We start from the raw sequence: 22,253 nt of genomic DNA, 5'->3' as shown, positions 1-22,253 counted from the left end.
ACTCTGGCTGAGGGGTCAAAGCGCTGAAAGACAAGGTTTTGGGATGATGGGCATGCAAGTAGATTCAGAGTGGGTGAGTGCAACGAGAGCAAGTGAGCAGCCCTGGGGTGCTGCATGGTCTGATCTATGAGGTGGGTGTCTGTCCCTGCACCCAGATACGCTTAGAGCAACATTCCAATTCTAGGTTCTGGTGTGCTCCAAAATGCAGAATTAAAATGAGTTTGGCACATATTAGCATGCATGGATATAGAGGACATGTGGACGCTGCCCATGGGAGCATGCCCTAAGACATTACAGTGAAGTAGTAAGCACATCTGGAGGAGTAAGCAGCAAGTAAGAGTCACTAAGTACCCATTTTGACTTTCATGCCTGGAATGCTCAGCATCTAATTTCTACCGAACAGGTGGTAACAGAGAACACTGCATGTTAACGAGCCTGGATGAAGTAATAACGTGGGTGATTTCACTTGTCTATTCTTATCCTGGTTGATAAAAACCTTTGGTACGTTTGACATAGATATTACATGCTTTTCTAAAGCTTGATGAAATCTGGTTGCAGGAACACATTTAAACAGCTCTAGACTGTTAAAATTCTGGTAGAATTATGCTCCACAGAAGGCAGTGGAAGTTGAATTTTTAAATTTAGTAAAAGCTGAGCTAGGCAGAGTTTTGACAGAGCAGGAGTCAAGGTTTAAAAGAATACAGTGAACAAAATGGGGCTGAGATCATAACTTGATTGACTAGCGAAAACTGCAAACTGAAGTGGATGTTAACTGGCAATGCTACCACCTAATTCAATATTATAACTTGAGTCACTCTGGTCTATCCACCATCAGAAGTCACTGACACATGCAAAATACCTGCTGCAGAAATAACATCTTCCTTCCAACTTGGCTGTTCAACATGGTGGTCATCACCGCCAAGGCCATTCTTGATCAGACACAAATAACAGAGGACAGAGGGATAATTCTTTCATTTCTCTGTTGTTAGATTTACTCATCTACTTCCACCCTGGATGTGATAGGCCAACTTACAGCAAATTAGGATAACTAACTTTCTAGGCTGCGCGCTAAAATAGTACCAGATCAGTTGTTAATTTTACCCGTGGAGTTATCAGTGGGAAAACTGTTAATCAATTTTCTCCCCTTATTATAAGACCATATGGACTACACACTAATTACTGACAAAATACAAGCAAACAAACTAGGTTGACAGCACTTTTTCTACACCCCAGCAAGGTGCACTGCTGATAGACATATGGTCCACTTTATCCTTCATCTAACTCAATAGGCATCAGATAATTAAAAGCATGATAAACTGCAAATACATGCATATTCTGTGCCACTCAGTGGTACAGTAAGTAGGAACATCAATGAGTTACACTGTCAGACTCACCCAACCTTTGTGAATTTGTGAAAGAACCAATGAACTTTCAAATATAACCGAACCTATCATGTTACCAAAGTTAACAGCCAATTTGCACATCAGGTATCCCACAAATGGCAATAAACTGGATTTTAAGTCAACGCATCATCCTCCGACACTTCCGCCATTTACAATCTGACCCCACCACCAAAGACATTTTCCCATCCCCACCCCTGTCTGCTTTCCGGAGAGACCACTCTCTCCGTGACTCCCTTGTTCGCTCCACACTGCCCTCCAACCCCACCACACCCGGCACCTTCCCCTGCAACCGCAGGAAATGCTACACTTGCCCCCACACTTCCTCCCTCACCCCTATCCCAGGCCCCAAGATGACATTCCACATTAAGCAGAGGTTCACCTGCACATCTGCCAATGTGGTATACTGCATTCACTGTACCTGGTGTGGCTTCCTCTACAATGGGGAAACCAAGCGGAGGCTTGGAGACCGCTTTGCAGAACACCTCCGCTCAGTTCGCAACAAACAACTGCACCTCCCAGTCGCAAACCATTTCCACTCCCCCTCCCATTCTTTAGATGACATGTCCATCATGGGCCTCCTGCAGTGCCACAATGATGCCAAACGAAGGTTGCAGGAACAACAACTCATATTCCGCCTGGGAACCCTGCAGCCTAATGGTATCAATGTGGACTTCACCAGTTTCAAAATCTCCCCTTCCCCAACTGCATCCCTAAACCAGCCCAGTTCGTCCCCTCCCCCCACTGCACCACACAACCAGCCCAGCTCTTCCCCCCCACCCACTGCATCCCAAAACCAGTCCAACCTGTCTCTGCCTCCCTAACCGGTTCTTCCTCTCACCCATCCCTTCTCCCCACCCCAAGCCGCACCTCCATCTACCTACTAACCTCATCCCACCTCCTTGACCTGTCCGTCTTCCCTGGACTGACCTATCCCCTCCCTACCTCCCCACCTATACTCTCTCCAACTATCTTCTTTACTCTCCATCTTCGGTGCGCTTCCCCCTCTCTCCCTATTTATTCCAGTTCCCTCTCCCCATCCCCCTCTCTGATGAAGGGTCTAGGCCCGAAACGTCAGCTTTTGTGCTCCTGAGATGCTGCTTGGCCTGCTGTGTTCATCCAGCCTCACATTTTATTATCTTGGATTTTAAGTAACTTTGGTTGATGGAAGAATGTTAGCTAGGGTACTGGGAGAAATCTCTGCTTTTCTTCATATACTATCTTAGGTTATCATATAATTAACTAAACAAACAGATGGCGCACAGTTGAATGGCTCATTCAACAGACTGCAATGCCAACAATGTAGCAACAATTCAATTAATCAGCTGGTATGTATACCTAAAGACAATTGTATACCAAGATTTCTTTCATGTCTTTTGAGGCCTCAGGACTTCTCAACATATCTTTGAAGAGCAGTCATTCTTGTAAATTAAGAAATATGGCAGTTAATTTGTACTCAAGTGGCTTCCACAAATATCTGTATCCAGGGGCTTGGTTAGAGAGAGAGAAATTGCAATTGTGAAATTGATTCATCCAATAAAGACAAATGAATATGAGAGTAACATCAGTGAGATAGTCTGAGTGAATAAGGGTGAAGATCAGTTAAAAAAGTTAGTCTGAATCAGTGATAAAAAAATGGCGTGGAGTGCGTGGAGTGCGTGGAGTGCGTGGAGTGAATGAGATTGAATGAGATTGAATGAGCGATCTTAGCTCCACATACTTACCTTGTTGGCAGCCTCCAGTGACTTCTTTAAAGGGTCACATACAAGACTACTTGTAAACATTTATTTCCTGAACACAGCTGGATGAGCCTGGCACTGGCTGAATGCAGGGCAGACTAGAATTGGAGAGGAAACTTCAGATGTTTTAAATCTCCTTGGTTGAATATATATTGAGTCTAATATAATGATCTAGGCATGAGCTCTTAACATTGATTTCTTTTTCCCTAGACCAATATGGCCATCTCTGTACCCACTTAATTGGAGGGTTAGCAGGCTATTAAATATTCAAACAAGCATTGTAAAATTTCTAGGTATACATCAACTAGATAACAATTCATTCAGTTCATAAATATCCAGAACAGTCTTTTTGTTCCATCTTCAATCAAACATTGCTTTTAAAAACAAAGACTTGAAAATACGTATGTTTTCCTTATTTACTAAAGGTTTCCCGTCCATTCAGCTGAACATTTAAATGATTACATAAAGGAGCAGAGATGAAGTATACAAGAGGTAACAATTAGCGAAGGAATCGTATAGACACATAATACAATGACATTTCTCCCTCGATATTTTATCTTAATTGTAACATTACAAAAATAACTCATTCTTCAAAATAATCAGCTTTTAGGATAGTTTGAAATTAATGATCTGGTTGCGAATTAAGAACCAGAAAACAGGAATTACAATACATGTTTTAAGGGATGACACAAATGGAATGCCAGTTTATGTAACCAAGCAGCTATTCAAGACTGGACATTATTGGAGACATTTCAATGTTTCTTCTGTAAGTTTATCAATAGCCACACCTCCGATTGAAATTTGGTCAATAATGGTCCAAGAAGTTAATTTATAAAAGACAAATAATTATTTGGTTTTTCCTGCATTTTTGTACCAAAATAATTGACACAAGTTTTAACACTTGTTACCTAACTATAGAATCCAACGCCAAACACTTGAAGCAAGAGTCAAATTTCAAAATAGGACCACAGCTAAACATTTAGTGCATAGTTTCAATATACTCTAGTGGTTTTATTGCTAAAATTCTTGGTAACTGTACTGATCTGGGCTCATTCCATCAATGCTCTGCCAAAAAAAATGAAACAAAAGTCAATAAAGGTAATAATATATATCACATTGATTAGAAAATGTTGGAAATATAGAACCTATTTGTTATTTTGCTGAAGCTCATGCAGATCCTACAGGCAATTTAGCATGGACTGCTTGGACCAAAGGATCTGTTTCAGCACTGTCTGACTCCATGGCTCTAGTACCTTGTTTGTTGAAAATAGCTAAACAGATATGCCCTTTGATCTAAACTGCCAGTCTTTAGGATGTATGACCTATATACCTGTCATCAGACTGGCACTGGAACTCAAATATCAAATGTCTCATTACTCACCTCTTCCAAAGTTTAAATGATGGTTTTCAATTTAAGTAGGTAATATTATGATTGTACTAATTAGTAGTACAAGACAAAAAGTTTCAACAAAATGTCTATGTTCAACAAAACAACTTCATGAATGTTTTACTTAGATTCAGTTTTATTCAAATAAAAACAATCCAACTGAGATTCATATCATACTTATTGTTCCCACCTCCAGTCTCTCCTTCTGTAAACTGTTTCCCATAGAATGCAATCCAAATTGCAGATTTATCTAACCAAATTAATGTGCCAAAGAATTCTGTAGTCAGACTTAGTACAATGATTTAAAAGTAATTTAAGTTTAATAGTATCTAACCGGTATGCATTACTACTCCTTAAAAAAAAACTTTATTTGTAGTTGTGTTCAATGATCAACTAAAGAATAGTGATTACTCATTACCTATCATTGCCGTGACATTTTCATTTTCAAGACCAACTTTATATTTCAACAATCTCTAACCACCTGCAAGGAAACAATGGAAACATCATGTCTCAAAGCGGTAGACAAATATTTATTCCTTGTTTGCGTTTTCTCCAGAAATACAGAATCCCACCCCGATTCTGACACACTTATCCGATGAAAGATTAATTTAAAACAAGTGATAGTAAGGGCAATTGAACAGAGAATGATTTACACAGGCAGGAAGTCCAAATTCAACAGACAATTTACATTTAATACTGAGTTCAGAAGCTTGCACTACGACTGTTCTAAGGGCTTTGACCCACAATGTGGGATTCATGCATTTATTGAGCAAACATAAACATACTTGAAGTGCAGAAAGTGTGCATAACTGCCATGATTTCAAGTTCATTTTTAAAAAGTCCCTGCATTAAATGTGATAGGCTGTACATCCATATAGCTACCCTTCAAGAAGCCAGGTTCATTAATAACAGATCACCAAAAGAAAAACATTACTCATTCATCTGGCAGGGGAAGAATTCAGGGCAAACACATTAGCAAGCTATAGGCTTCATTTTAAGAAACTTGCTGCTCTCAGTGATAATCCCTATCCACAAATGGTTCAAAACATTTTCTTCAACTGTTTCTCAATTCAAGCAGCACCAGTTAACCTCACATGTATTTATGTTCCATCATTGATCTCCTCTTTCTAAGATGAAGGGATTGACATTGCTGTCTGCAGAATCTCTCAAATTGGAACAACTCAGCTTACTGGAGGACTTCAATACAACAATGGACACAGACATGAGACATGACATTGTAATTTTACCCACATCTACCAATTCATCAGGGCATTAACTGCACACACATACCTCATGCAGTGTAAAAAATTTGCCTCATCTTTTTTAAAATCTCTTCTCTCACCTTCAAAATGTGCCCCCAGTCTTGAAATTCTCCTTCTTAGAGAAAAGCCAACTGTCATCAACTCTGTCTATACTTGTCATTATTTTATAAACTTCTATCAGATCACCTCTCAGCCTCCTATGCTCTAGTGAAGAGGGTTGAATATAACTACAAATAAAGTTTTTTTAAGCTGTAGCAACACATACCAATTAGATACTATTAAACTTAAATTACTTTTAAATCAATGTACTAAGTCTGACTACAGAATTCTTTTGGCACATTCATTTGGTTAGATAAACTTGCAATTTGGATTGCATTCTATGGGAAACAGTTTACAGAAGGAGAGACTGGAGGTGGGAACAATAAGTATGATACTTTCCTTACTATTCAAATCTTCCATACCTGACAACACCATGGTAAATCTGAAACCTCTCCATCTTTATAATATCCTTCCTATTACAGGGCAACCAGAACTGGACACAGTATTCCGGAAGACGCCTCACCAATGACCTGTACAACTTAAACATGATGTTGAACTCGTACACTCAAAGGGCTGAGCAATGAAGACAGGCGTGCCAAATGCCTTCCTAACAGTCCTATCTGGGATGCAAAGGATATTCTTTTCCCAAAAAAGTAGAGAACATCTGGAATTTTCTATTCCAAAAAGAATTGTGGAGGCCAGATCACTATTTAAAGAGTCAGATAAATTTTGGAACCATCGAGGAATTGAGAACTATGAGGAACTGGTACAAATGAGGAGTTGGGCCTGGGGCAGATCAGCTATTATCTTACTGAATGGCAGGGCTGGCTTGAGGGGCCAAATGGCCTATTCCTGCTCCTAATCCTTATGTTCATTCTAGAAAAGAAGCAATCACTGCAGCTGTCCATTACAGAACAGCTCAAGGGAAAGATTTGGGGTTAGTTCAGCAACAGTAAAGAATTGTAATCCTCGTGGAGTTTAATGAAAATTGATGACCCACTATGTCATTAACTTCTGAGGTGTTTACCCTGGCCATATTTGTTATTTTTCTGTGCATTGTGGAGTGTTTAATCACAGACTATTATCCATATCTACCACATGTAAATTCTGGGTAAGAAATTAATTGTGCATTTATTACAGCTTGTATTAAGCTCTAATTTGTATACTAAAGTATCCATGTTTGTCTAAGAAAGATGTCTTGCAGCTGCTCTGTGACAGCTTTGATCCCAGTACCACGGAGGCAACATACCATCCTGGAATCATATCTACAGTTACGGAACTGCATGACTATTGCCCTAACGAATGAATTTCCTATGACTGCCTGACTTCCACAGTTCTTTCCTATACAATTGAGCCAACTGAAGGACCACTAGCTGGGTTCACATTGGCAAGAAAAAACATTTTTCTCACCAGTATCCGGAATAGAAGACCAAATAGCAAGTAAATCATCTCAAGGGACAGCTATCCCGCCTGCCTGGTTTTCTTAAATATCCAGCAGTCACTCATGGTCCTAAGTTGTGTGATCACATTCCTTAATGTGCTATTTGCCTTGATCTACAATCAAGTCACTCTTCTAAACCCCAGCTTGCCAGCCTATCCTCATGAGACATTATGCTTATTTCATAGATCATAGAACCCCTACAGTGTGGAAACAGGCCATTTGTCCCAACAAGTCCACACCGACTCTCTGAAAAGCATCCCACCCAGACTCACCTCTCTACTCTATTCCTGTAACCCTGTATTTCCCATCTATCCAGGAAACCTCCTTTGCTCCACCTCTAAGGCATTTACAGCCTTCCTTAAATAAAAGGAAACCAAAACTGCACACAATACTCAAGATGTGATCTCACCACTGTTCTGCACACTGCAGTATAACTCCTCTCAAAATAATGGAGCCATTAGTCATCTTGATTACATACTCAATTTGCATACTAAACATTTTTGTGGTTCATACACTGGTACTCGCAAATCTCTCTCCACCTCAATGTTGCAGTTGGTGTCAATTTAAACAATACTTTATTCATTCTTCCTGCCAAAGTGAATTGCACTTGTCCAACATCACTCAACCTAACTACATCTGTCCCTAATTTATGTCTTATTCTGAACATACTTTCCTATGTATCTAGGTGCTGTCTGTGAATTTACCCATGATGCCTTCTCACACCACATTGATGTAAACTGTAAAAATTTGAGGCCCCAGCACAGACCCCTGCAGAACTCCTGAATCACATCTGCCTATCAGTGAAATACCCATTTATGCAAACTCAGTTTTCTGCCAAGCAGCCAGCCAATCTTATATCAACACAACACAAGCTTTTATTTTACAGAATAACCTTTGCTGTGACACTTATCCAAATATATCCAAGGAATCCAAAGTGCAATGATCTCTAGACTCCCCTTTATCCAAATCACATTAGACTCCTTTGAAGGCTAACAAATTGATCAAGTGTGAATTCCCTTTCACGAAACCTACTGACTCTTCCCAAAGACCTTGAGTTTTTCTAAATGTGTAGCTTTAACCTCTGATGATCAGTTCTAGCAAAGTGCTCTATGACAGATGTCAAGTAATTGGCCTATTTCTTCCTATTTTCTGTCTCGCTTCATGGATTTGCTACTTTCCAGTGACAGTGAACATTTCCTCAATTCAGGAAATTTTGGAAAATTAACACCACACATACCTTGTTAGCAATTGCTTTCAAGACCAAAGGATCTAGACCCACAGACTTGTCAGCCCTTGTTTCCCTTGTAACTGTAATTTTAAACAAGCTCCCCTTCTGCTTTGTAGCTCTTACTGAAATGTCTTTGTAACTTTTATGGCAAAAAATCCTTAGTGAGTTTTTTAAAATTATTATTTATCTATGTTGCATTTTATTTTATTAACTTCACTTCCAATTTGTACACTCTGTTAAAACTTAAGAATAAAATTGACCTTAACCATTTCCCAGATATACACCAAACAGCTAATTAATTTCCCCGCAGTACAACAAAATTGGAGATACAGTGGATAGCAAAGAATGTTACCTCAGAGTACAATGGGAATTTGATCAGATGGGTCAATGGGCCGAGGAATGGCAGATAACTGAGATGCTGCATTTTTGAAAGGCAAAACAGGGCAGGACATATACACTTAATGGTAAGTTATACTGCTGGTAGCTTTGCTGAGATCTGGGTTGAAATGTTGTCTATGATCTATTAGTGATTGGTGACTGTGTTTAAAATAAAATCAAAATATTTTGTTTTCTAATGATACACGTTACCTCCATGCTCCAAAATATACTTGCCGCTTTATCTGACGGTGCAATTATTTATGTCCCTTTGCAGTTGAACTAAAATAGCATTCCCCCAATAATTTTTATTAAATTTGGTCAATTTCATATTTACCAAGGAAAAGCACTCCAGTTAAAACCATAAATGAAAAAACCAGTCAGGTCAGGGAGGAGAGAATCATTTTTCTTGAGCATGATGCATCTTTTTTGTAGTAGTATTTGGAAGACTAAATGCTATTTCTTCTGCTACATTTAAAAATGCCTTACATTTGATGTTGAGCATTTCATATTTACATATGGAACAAAACTGTTTTTTTTAGGAACTGCAGTTAACATTCTAAATGTTTGCAGCGAGTTATCAAATTGAATGTGTTTTATACAATTCAGTACAGTTCTGTCACCATCAGCTTTGTGTAAAAAGAAAAATGCTAGAACACTTAATAAATGAGGATTTGGGATTAAGCTTTCTTTCCTATTTCCCTATTTTACAGTCATTGTGCATCAAGAATATGCACCAACGGATGGGGCAATTTTGTGTGCAGATATTTGTTACTTGGAATATTGTGTCCAGTTCTGGTCGCCCTATTATAGGAAAGATGTGGAGGCTTTGGAGAGGGTGCAAAGGAGGTTTACCAGGATGCTGCCTGGACTGGAGGGCTTGTCTTACGAGGAGAAGTTGACTGAGCTCGGACTTTTCTCTCTGGAGAGAAGGAGGAAGAGAGGTGACCTGATAGATTGTACAAGGTAATGAGAGGCATGGATAGAGTCGATAGCCAGAGACTTTTCCCCAGGGCAGGACTGACTGCCACGAGGGGTTATAGTTTTAAGGTGTTAGGAGGAAGGTATAGAGGAGACATCAGAGGGAGGTTCTTCACCCAGAAAGTTGTGAGCGCATGGAATAGTTTGCCAGTGATAGTCGTGGAAGCGGAGTCATTAGTGACATTTAAGCGGCTGCTGGACATGCACATGCACAGCAGTGAATTGAGGGGAATGTAGGTTAGGTTATTTTATTTTTGGATTAGGATTATTCCACGGCACAACATCATGGGCCAAAGGGCCTGTACTGTGCTGTACTTTTCTATGTTCTATGTCCTGGGAATGTTTCTGAACAAAGAGGCCTTAGAGTGCAGATTCACAGTTCCTTGAAAGTGGAGTCACAGGTAGACAGGATAGCGAAGAAGGCATTTGGTGTGCTTGTCTTTATGGGTCAGTGCATTGAGTATAGGAGTTCAGAGGTCATGTTGCAGCTGCACAGAGTATTGGTAAGACCACTACTGGAATACTGTGTGCAATTCTGGTCTCCGTGCTACAGGAAGGATGTTGTGAAACTTGAAAGTGTTTAGGAAAGATTTACAAGGATGTTGCCGTGGTTAGAGGGTTTGAGCTCAAGGGAGAGGCTGAATAGGCTGAGGCTACTTTCCCTGGAGCGTCAGAGGCTAAGGAGTGACCTTATAGACATTTATAAGGTCATGAGGGGCATGGATAGAATAAATAGACAAGTTTTTTTTCCTCATGGTGAGGGAGTCCAAAACTACAGGGCATAGGTTTAAGGTGAGAGAGGAAAGATATAAATGGGACCTAAGGGCAGCTTTTACACACAGAGTGGCGCATGTATGGAATGAGCTCACAGGAAGTGGAGGAAGCTGGTGCAGTTACAACATTTAAAAAGGCATCCAGATGGGCATATAAATAAAATTTTAGCGGGATATGGGCCAAATGCTGGCAAATGGGACTAGCTGCACTTGGGATATCTGGTCAGCAACAATGAGTTGGAGCAAAGGATCTGTTTTCATGCTGTACATCTCAATGACTCTGAGTCAAACAGTTTTAAAACTCAGGTTTGCACTCAGTTTCCTTAAATGGACGAGTTTGCTACCTACCCAAAAACACTTTGGATGTATTTGCAAATATCCCTCTCTGATCTGTTTTTTCCCCTCACCGGTATTCTTTGATGATATAATTCATTAACATGACGTTAACTGCTAAAGAGAGATTGACCTCTCCACAACTGTGCTGATCCTGGAACCACCACAATGTTCCCTGCCTAGCAAACCCAGAATAAGCAAAAATGACCTCCAAACGAACACTGGGATGACCACAGCCATACTGATGTTGGCGAAAGATTGTATCTACCATCTCTATCAATCCCCCCTTGTTGTTTCCCAACATGAAATTTTAGTATTCAGTCAGAGCAAGACCTTCAACACTGTATCATTGCGATAACCAAATCTGGGTCTCCTTCTCAGTATTGTTCACACAGCCCCCAAGTTACTCCCAATGTCACAGTCACTTGACAAATATATGCCACAGCTGTAAATCAGACAGGGACCGAGGCTGCAAGAGAGTGAGAATTCAAGTGAGAGTTCAAGCGAGAGAGAGTGGGAGGTGTGGCAGGGAATTCTAGTGCATAAAGCTACCATCATGTATGGAAAAGAAATTAGGTAGAGTATTTTTATGCTTATATTTTCGAAAAAATCTATAAAACAATTTTATTGATAACTACTGTAAATGTATTATCAGTTTACTTTAATGGCCAAGATAAAGAATACTGCCCAGAAGTAAACCCAAAACGTCAACTTTCCTGCTCCTCTGACGCTGCCTGGCCTGCTGTGTTCCTCCAGCTCCACACTGTTATCTCTGACTCCAGCACTGGCAGTTCTTACTATCTCTCTCCAGTGTAAAATTGCTTGCTCTGCACAAAAATGAAGTAGACTCATCTTTTTTCTCGATTTTTGTTGTGGAAAATCTAACTGGAACTACAGAATCTGGCAATTCGTGCACAGATAGGTTGCTCCAAATTGTATGATTAGCATTCTAACAATTTTTTGAACACTCATCTAAACTTTCATATTATTACCAGCATATTTTTTTGTGGTACATTGGTATAGCTTTTATCAAAAGTAATCAAAAACCTACAAATGAGAGCAGCTATTCTCTTTAAAGAAAATGATTAGCTTCACTAAAATCAAGACTAGAGGACTGTTGTCAGAGTCAATATGGGTAAGCATACATTGCCTTTAATGCACATTTTTACGCTGACAGGTCATCTCTGTTCTTTAACATCACAGAATGAAAAAAGGCTCAAATATTTCTTCTCGTAAGTAGATTTTTTGGGGTAAGGCAAGCTGTGAGAAAGCGGGAAAATCTGACCACCTCTCCCTATCTTCAATATTTAGTGCCAGCCTAGATTCTCGTGCTCAAATGTCTGGAATGGGACTTGAACCCACAACCTTCTGACAGAGATAGAGTGCTACTTATGCCAAATAGAACTAACTTGCCTATGATCAAGGATAATCATGCTCATCTATTTTTTTTCCAACAGAAGAAACAAAAATTTAATATGCTATTGCACCCATCTAGTAGTGCAGAATAAAGATTCTTGTGTTATAGATTGATTTAAAGAAACTGGGCAACTTGTTTTCTCCCATACAAAACACATGAAAGTTTCTTACCTCTGAGATGTTCTTTTGTGTGACCACCACTTGTGAATTTCTCCCTTCCCATTCTTCTACTACTTGGTTGGCTTCGGCAGTTTTCTGTGCAAAGTTTGTGTGAGAGTTGAGTAACGTGACTTCATAGAATTCTTGGATATCTGAACAGAAAAAAAAACACAAACCATTTCTCTGAAAAACAGGACAAAATAATGGAACCATTATTGAAATTATCTGGAATCTTAATTGTCTTGTAGCATTCAATGTTTTGCTAAAATTTATTTCAGAGACTACTAAAGTGACAAGTTAAATAATTTGTTGATTCAAAACATGGCAAGAGAATAATGTATTTCTCCAAATTAGTTAATGCTTTTAAGTAAGCCTGTTCTTTGTGTCTACAACCACATAAAAAAAATCTTCCAAAGAGCCCTTAAGCAAGACTTACCCCTTCCTATGTGAAAAGAATAATGATTGTGATGTCTTAATTGACAGACAGTCCAAAAATCAGATTCTGGTCATTGGGAAAACAAGTGCGATAAGGTCCTCTTTCACAGTGAGATCAAATATCAGGCATCAAAAAGCTATTTGCATGTATCCGCATGTGATTAGTTACATTATTTACCGTATTAACTTCCCCTTCCTGATTAGCTTCTCCGAACTCCTGTTGAGTTTGTTCTATTAGTTATAATTGGAGTGAGTTCATGACTATGTCTGCCATCTTCTTTGTCTTCACTTTGTCGACAACGGCCACAACTGCAGCAGGTGCCTCAATGATCACTCAAAATGATGTCCATCTGCAGCCTTATTCCGTACAATTGGGCAACAGCAACACGGTAGCCACAGATATTGGACATGTTCAGACAGGACTTATTCTTTAGCCAACAGCCTCAGACAATAGTACCTGGATCTGAAGGAATGATTCAGCAGACAGGTCCTGTCAGCCACCTCTGACTCTCAGACCATATTTTAATAGCAAGGAAAGATAGCCATCAGCCTCTAGCTCTGAAATACTATTTTGGTAGGCAGGACAGCAGGATACTCTTTATTTATCTTTAGATTTAGTTAATATTGTCACTTGTACCTAAGTACACTGAAAAGTGGACAATGATGTCACATACCAGTGCCATCTTGGATTACAAAATAACTTACTGAATAAATTGCAGAAACGGTAAAATACAAAATAACTTGATATTAAATTGTTATCACCAAAACTGAAACATCTTAGAAGTTCATTTTTCCTCCTGTATAGATTTCACCCTCTCTGCTCCTCCAGTCACCATCATACAACATCCTCCCTAGGATCCTACCAATATGCTCCTTTTCTGTCGCTGCTGGCATCATTGCTTCCGCATCCACTGCCTCTGAGTTGAGACAGTCATGTTGCGTGGGTCCCGCACCTCCTCCGATACTGATATCAACCGATGAGTCTTGGCTCAGAGGTCAAAATTCAATGCAGAGGGAAAGGAACCCAACAGCCTTTGGTTCCGAGGTTAAAAACAAAATGGGATTTTTTTTCCAATAGGAAACACTGAAAGAAAACACACAGTTGTGGTGGTGCGATCATGCTTACAACACACTGCTGTGGTAATGCCAGATAGGCTGTAGGTGTTACACACTGCACCTGCTCAAAGAGAATGGTGATGTGTGAAAGTTAATGGTGAAGTGTGTTTAAATGGGGAGTTCCAGACCACAATCTCCCCAGTCTGGAGGGACCACCACAATCACTTCAGGGGTTGCACGTTATCAATTTCTAATCTGCAATTTGGCAAAAGTTACAAACAATAAATTTGTAGTTGTATATTGGATATCCATGGAGATACTACAACTTGTACATACTAGAGCACTGATATGCACCAGCATCTTTGTAAGGCCCTTGGCGTATACAAGGATGGTTGATGTGGAATGTGCTACATTGTTCTACAAATACTTTGGTAGAAGTATATCCAAAAAATACAACAGAAGACTAACAGAAAATCCCCCTGAAGATGAAGCTCTGATCCCAGGACCAAGCAGAAGGTGCCATGCAGTGCTGTCATTTAAGGTATGCTATATCATACTGTTGTGTTGTGCCCCCCACAGTCTCAGTTGGTGAGAAGCAGATGAGCCAGAGATGCAACGGCTGAAGGAATCTTCTGATGAAGAAAATTATGGCAAGAATCCTGAGATCTACCAGTAATAATAGCAAAGCAAGGCCAAGAGCAATGCTCCAGATAGCCAGACAGTAATTTATAGCTACACAATTGAGAGACATTTGCACTGGTGGACAGTTTCAATTTGCCAAGTCTAATTTTATTTGCGTAGTTGGGTGGAATATTTCATGTTGGAAATTGACTTACTTGTTTTACATTTTTCAGTACTCAATGGAATAAGTAGTTCTTCTTTCTAATAGGAGTCTAATGTCCTCACCTTAAAGTGCCAGCATAAAATCTTTCCTTGACCCAACACCAGTGATAAAGCAGCAGTGATAATGTGCACTTCCACTTCTCCCAGGACGTTTCCACTATATGACAGTATTTAAAGTACAATGGACTATGATTTGCACACCCACTTTCAGCAGAGCATTGCATAAAGAAAACATAACGCATTGGCCATTTCAGAGCCTTACAAATTAGAGTGGCACTTTTGAGAGACCACACGTTGATCAAAACATTCCTTCCTGAAATGTGCGACAACATCACAGATTGTGCTATCCCTTCAATAAAGGTGGAGGAGAAGGGATTGAATTTGGACATCCCAGGTGCTGGCTCTTTTCAGAAATCTTTAGCTCCAACTTCCCTGACATTCATCAGTAGCACTCTGACTACCTTTCCAATTCATGAGTTTCTAGTTCCTTCTTGGATGAGGCTACCTGCAGTCAACACTTCATTGATTCAGAGAAAGAAACTTATGCACAGCAATTGCAATGCATTGCATCCATTTGTTGATTAAAAATGACCCACATGTTTAACATTGCTCTATCTAATTGAGGCTTATTGAGTAAGACGACTACAATAGATACTAAAATGGTGGAAGAAAAAAATAAGGTTACAAAAGTGAAGTTTTTACGTAATTATTTACCCATGTCCGCAGAGAACTTTTTTCTTGTTTTTCTGCCCTCCCACTACATCTTGGTGCAAAATGGGCCTCCACAGTTGTGAAGGAAATCTACTCTGTAGTATGCCCTGTTGATTTCAAATACTTCAGTAGATGTCCTCTGGTGGATGAGAGTTTAGAGGGCCTTGATTTGCCGAATATTCAACACGGATGCAGGCTCACCCGTTTTACTTGAATCACTGCCGGAATTGGGAGTCAAAACTTGAGGTGAAGTGGATAGGCGGAACACTGTTTCCCAGAGAATAAACTACAGGGGTGCATTATCTGCCAATCCTCCTCCCTGTGGAAGCATGCCAACGCCTGGAATAAGGTCAAAGTCCTTCAACCTTTTGATCTTGCCATTGATGTCAAGTACCCATGGCTAAAACAATGGAGTGTATATTGGACTGCATATCTGACAGCTATTGAGCTGCTGGATCTAGGTCACTTTTCCACAAAGAACAGCCCAACAGCTCACATAGCCACCGGTAGTGAAACCAGAGATAGACTCTTCCATCTTTTGCTCTTAGGGTACACTTAGGGTACCTGGGCAGTCCTCCATCAGTGCTTTGCAGAAGAATACCATTCTTAATGCTCCCATGCACTCCCTGGTGGTTAATCATGCTACTTACAGCCAATTACAGTCAACTTCTTCTGCAAAGCTTTATCCCTCTGCGTCGCCACCTTAACAAATTTCGGTCACGACACGATGCTGAACTGCTCATCCTCCATCTTCACGTCCGTGCTCACTTCTTTGGACAAGAGTCCTCTCCCTGTCCCACAGACCCTTTTGCCCAACTCCAACACTCTCCCTCCACCTGGACCCCTCCCTCCAGCCTTTTATCTGCACTCAATCTTTTCATTGAGAACTGTCCGTACACTCAGATCTAACCCTAACTTTGTTATCACGCCTGCCGATAAGGGCAGTGCTGTTGTTGCCTCACGTACTAACTTCTACCTTGCAAAGACTCAGCGCTGCCTCTCAGATACCTCCTCCTACCTTCCACTGGACCATGGCCCCACCGTGGCACATCAGGCCATTGTATCCACTATGGTTACAGATCTCATTTCATCCAGTGATGTCCCCCCATCTGTTTCCAAGCTAATAGTCCTCCAACCCGCACTGCTCATTTCTACCTCCTGCCAAAAATCCACAAACAGGACCGTCCAAGTAGACCCATTCTTTCAGTCTATCCATGCCCCACAGAACTCATCTCTTCCTACCTTGATTCAGTGCAATCCCTACCCACTTATATCCATGATTCATCTGAAGGCTTATGCAGGTTTCAAAGCTTCCAGTTTACTGGCTCCAGCCACCTCCTCTTTACCATGGATGTGCAAGCCCCTTATACATCCATTCCTCACCGCGGGGAGTTGGGGGGGGGTCTTAGGGCTCTCTGCTTCTTCCTGGAGCAAAGACCTGAACCATCCCCACCGACCACCACCCTCTTCCGCTTGGCTGAACTTGTCCTCGCACTCAACTTCTGTTTCAACTCCTCTCATTTTCTTCAGATAAGAGGGGTTGCCATGAGTACCCAAATAGGCCCTAGTTATGCCTCTCTCTTCGTGGGGTATATGGAACATTCCTTGTTCCAGTCCTATTCCAGCCCCCACCCACAACTCATCCTCCAATACATCGATGATATCATTGGTGCTGCTTCCCTCTCTCATCCATAATTGGAAAACTTCATCAATTTCGCCTCCAATTTCCACACTACCCTCATCTTCACCTGGTCTATGTCTGACTCCTCCCTTCCCTTCCTCTACATTTCTGTTTCCATTTCTGGGGATAGAGAGTTCTGCAGACCCGAAATGTTAACTGTTTTCTCCTCCACAGATGCTGCCAGACCTGCTGAGCTTTTCCAACAACTTTGTTTTTGTTCGTCTGCAAAGCACTGATGGAGGACTGCCCAGGTACCCTCAGTGTTAATGATTTTGGGCATTTCTTCCTCTCCTAAGAACACAGCAGTGATGTGCTCTCCAGATCTGCCCCCAAATCAAATCCAAATAAAGTACCAAGCGAGATAACAGTCTCTGGAGGAGGACTGCCAATGTATGTTCAGAGGTTGCCTCCTCTAAACGTGGTGTTGTTGCAGGGGGTCTCAAGCTGCAGCCTCTTCCTAGTTGAATATAGAAACAAATAAGCAAAATTTGGCAGCCAATACCAAGACATGGCTGATGGATGACTGGATGGCACTGATTAGGACCAAAATCTTGAAAAGGGACAAGGCATTTAGGAAGGTTAGAAAGTTACATAAAGATCGAAGGGTGGCACTGCTGGATCTTATCGTTTATACAGTAGAAAGGGCTGACCTAAATTCAAGGAACCAAGGTGTGGGAGTAGTTTGGGTAGAGATGGGGAATGATAATGCAAGAAGCCACATGTGGAAGTGGCGTAAGTCTCCAATAGTAACATGGTAGAGTGAAACTTAGTAAAAGAAATAGCAAGAGCTCAAAAGTTTGCCAATAATCAAGGGAGATTTCAATCCACTTAAAACTTCTAAAGTCAGATGGGCAAAAGTAGCCTAGATGAGGAACTCAAAGAATGGTTTTGAGGTTGCTTTCAGAACAGCAAGTTTCATCGCTGATTAGAGAACAAATTAACTCAGCCTAGCATAGTAAAACAAGATAGATTTAATTAATTATGTCATGGCTAACACATGTGGTAACAGCAACCATAGTACAAATGGGAAATTCAATTGTTCAAGGAGGAAAGGAATGGATCCGATGTTTTTGTTTTACATATTTAAGTAGGGACACTTCTGAGGCACGAAAGCAGAGGTGGCTAAAGAGAATTGGCAAACTACGTTAAAGGATAGGTTAATACAGATACAATGGCAGACAAAGGGAATGTTTCAGATACATGGAATAAGTAACATTTCTTTTAATTTTTTGGAATACAAGGGATGGGCAATCTGCTCAAGTTTAACCAGGAAAGGTTAAAAATAGCATCACACTACAAGAAAAAGCACCTAACTGTATAAAAACAGGCAGCTCAGAAGGTTGGCCAGAACATTAAAAAAGCAAAGACTAAAAGATTAATAGGGAGATGAAAATCAGAGTATAGGGCAAGACAGCCAGAAAAATAAAACAAGGTAATGAGAGTTCCCATAAATATTTAAAAAGTAGAAGTATCAACAAACTGAGCCTGGGTCCTATAGAAAGTGAGTCTGGAGAATTAATCATCAAAAATAAGGAGATGGCAAATGAATTAAACTGCAAGTGCAGGGTTCTGATTTTTAAGTGATTTCAACCATCTACAGATCCCTGGCTGTAGACACTGGACTTATTTAGGCAATGTGAAATGAAGGAGGCAGTAGGCAGGTATCTCAGGGCAAAAGAATCTCGACACTGATTTCCAAAAAGCAGAAGTTAAGCAGAATATCAAAAAATGGTAAATTCAATAAATAGGGAAATTGACACAATCAACTCTACAGAGGACAGTAATAATACATTACTGGTCATTAACATTCAGAGGACTGCCAGGTACCCTACCAATGCTTTGCAGAAGAAGTTAGCTGTAATTGGCTGTAAGTCGCATGGTTATCCTACAGGGAGTGCATGGGAACACTAAGAACAGTGTGCCAGAGGACAGTAATATTAAATACACGATTAGCTGGATTAACCACTATTACAGCCTAATTACAGAATTTAATCAGGGCTCCTACCCTGAGCATCCCCATGTGCTGTCACCACCCACCTTCTGCTCATTGCTAACTAGGATGAAGCTTCGGAAACTCAGGACATTCCTTGGGTACCATTTGGCTAAGTGAACTTCAGTTTAAACTTTCTTGTAATGGAGGCCGTGACATTGTGACCCCATCTCTCCACCGCCCCCTCCCCCACAACCATACAGCACCAAAACATCCCCTGATCGCCTGGGGGTGGCAGGACACCTATCTAATGAAATGTCCCCTGACCACATAGGCTTACTTATTTCCCCTCCTGTTTGGGCAACCCAACAGTAAAACTCTTGTCCGTCTGACCGACCTTTCCTGTGGACACAGAACACAAACACAGCCTTGCCCTTCAGCAGTACTAAAGTTAGGCTCCATATTATTAAATTCCCACAATCAATCAATCTCCATAACATCTCCAACTGAACCTAAGACTTTAGTCAAAAGCCATATACAGTGCCCAGTGTCTCCCGGTGGCCAGGCTAAAATCTGCTGGGTCTACCCTTGCTGCAGCCTCTAGGCAGCTGGTACCCTGGGCACCACGGTGTCCTCAGCTTCAGGGTTTGGAGGGTTATCGCACTGTTCCCTCTTTACTTGACGGGGACGCTCCCGAATCCCAGACTATGGGTGGCTGATCTAGCCTGAGGGGGACTTGGTTCTGCAACCTGTAGGACCTTGGCTTCTCCTAAGAGCTCTCCATGGTCTCTGACTGCCGCCTGGCCTGTGGCCTCCCCTGGGACTCTCCCAGTCTGGGGCCACTGCTTAACCTGTGGCCTTCCCTGAGAGCTTCTCTTCATTTGGGGCAATTGCACATTTCCTACAGTTTTTGGGTGGCAAGTACACTGGGGACCGTAGCTTCCTCGGCTTTGGATCCTGGTGGGTTCTCCTCAGCACTCCCACTTTCTAACTAGGGACCCTTCCTGAGTCCCCAACTATAGGTGGGCCAAGCTACTCTGTGAAGCAGTTCATTTGGCCAGGCCTTGCAACCTGTGAAACTGTAGATTCCCCTTGGGGCTCCAGGGAACTCCAAAGTCCCAAACTACAGGTGGCCTAACCTGCTCTGCTAAGCAGTTCAGCAGCCTTGACCCTGCAGCCTGTGGCTTCCCCAGTGGCCCTTCACAGTCTGGAGCTTAGGCCTGATCTGTGGCCTCCCCTGGGGAAACTCCCAAGTGCCAAACCATGGGTGGGCTACTAGCCCTGGCCCTGCAGCCTGTGGTCACTGCCTATTGCCTGCCCTCTTATCATGACCCACAGCCTCGGTTGCTTCGTTATTTATTGCAAGCCTCAATATTCTCCCCCGCAACCAATGTTCCTGGGACGGGAGTCTGTGTCTCGGGATCTGGAGCTTGAGTTATACTTGCAGGTGTCCCCCATCCCTAGCTGTTGCTCTTGGGCTTGAGCCACTAGGGTCCCAGCAGGTACTGCTCAGGTGCGTTCCTTGGCAAGTGTACCAGCCTGGTTGTTGCCCTCAGCACAGGGTCTGGTCTTTCCTCTTCCTCCTACTCCTACTCAGACAATCAGCCTGAGGAATTTCCCTTCCCAGGCGGCCCACCTGTGCTTAATTTGGGTTCGCCTTGAACCTTTGTCCTATGACGAGAGCCACGAGTTATGATGTGGGACAGTGAGGGCCCTCACATTCACCACCATGGCTGCGTCCCTGACCCTGTGTGTGTAGCCCAAAACATCTCTTAAAAAAGCCTCATTAGGGGTTATGTTACCAGACCCACTTCCCAGACACGCACAGGAAGATCCCAACCTCCCACTTATTCCATGGGTTGGGACAATCCTTCCTCCAGAGCGCCACTCCTCCTGCACCCAAAGTAGTTGCTCCTCTGATCAGAGATAATGGGAACTGCAGACGCTGGAGAATCTAAGATAACAAAGTGTGGAGCTGGATGAACACAGCAGGCCAAGCAGCATAAAAGCTGACGTTTCGGGCCTAGACCCTTCAGCAGAAAAGGGGGATGGGGACAGCATTCTGAAGTAAATAGGGAGAGAGGGGGAGGAGGACTGAAGATGGATAGAGGAGAAGATAGGTGGAGAGAGGAGAGTATGGGTGGGGAGGCGAGGAGGAGATAGGTCAGTCCAGGGAGGACGGACAGGTCAAGGGGGCGGGATAAGGTTGGTAGGTAGGAAATGAAGGTGCAGCTTGAGGTGGGAGGAGGGGATAGGTGAGAGGAAGAACAGGTGAGGGGGGGGGAACGAGCTGGGCTGGTTTTGGGATGCAATGGGGGGGCCGGGAGATTTTGAAGCTGGTGAAATCCACATTGATACCATTGGGCTGCAGGGTTCCCAAGCAGAATATGAGTTGCTATTCCTGCAACCTACAGGTGGCATCATTGTGGGACTGTAGGAGGCCCAGGATGGACATGTCGTCTAAGGAATGCGAGGGGGAGTTGAAATGGTTCACGACTGGGAGGTGCAGCTGTTTACTGCGAACCGAGCGGAGGTGTTCTGCAAAGCGGTCCCCAAGCCTCTGCTTGGTTTCCCCAATGTAGAGAATGCCACAATGGGTACAGCGGATGCAGTATACCACATTGGCGGATGTGCAGGTGAACATCTGCTTGATGTGGAAAGTCAACTTGGGGCCTGGGATGAGGGAGGTGGTGTGGGGGCAGGGGTAGCACTTCCTGTGGTTGCAGGGGAAAGTGCTAGGTGTGGTAGGGTTGGAGGGAAGTGTGGAGCGGACAAGGGAGTCACAGAGAGAATGGTCTCTCCAGAAGGCAGACAAGGGTGGGGTGGGAAAAACATCTTTGGTGGTGGGTCGGATTGTAGATAGCGGAAGTGTCGGAGGATGGTGCGTTGTATCTGGAGGTTGGTAGGGTGGTATGTGAGGACTCGGGGGATGCTCTTGGGGCGGTTTTGCGAGGGTGGGGTGTGAGGGATGAGGTACGGGAAATGCGGGAGACACTGTCGAGGGCTTTCTCGACCACTGTGGGGGCAAAGTTGCAGCCCTTGAAGAACAAGGACATCTGGGATG

At 42.3% G+C, this 22,253-nt stretch overlaps 1 protein-coding gene across 7 annotated transcripts in view; it reads right to left on the bottom strand.

The window, feature by feature from the left end:
• Positions 1-22,253, bottom strand: part of dlg2 (discs, large homolog 2 (Drosophila)) — an 891,501-nt gene that overhangs the window by 799,258 nt on the left and 69,990 nt on the right. For all 7 annotated transcript variants that reach the window (XM_048533248.1, XM_048533245.1, XM_048533246.1 and 4 more), the window contains one exon: positions 12,546-12,685. In XM_048533248.1, the coding sequence (XP_048389205.1) occupies positions 12,546-12,685 (140 nt within the window). The remainder of the gene's footprint in view (positions 1-12,545; positions 12,686-22,253) is intronic.

The sequence above is a fragment of the Stegostoma tigrinum genome, chromosome 6, assembly GCF_030684315.1.
Source record: "Stegostoma tigrinum isolate sSteTig4 chromosome 6, sSteTig4.hap1, whole genome shotgun sequence".
Lineage (NCBI taxonomy): Eukaryota > Metazoa > Chordata > Chondrichthyes > Orectolobiformes > Stegostomatidae > Stegostoma > Stegostoma tigrinum.
Note: the sequence above shows the minus strand (reverse complement) of the source record. Positions and strands in the feature narration are given on the sequence as shown.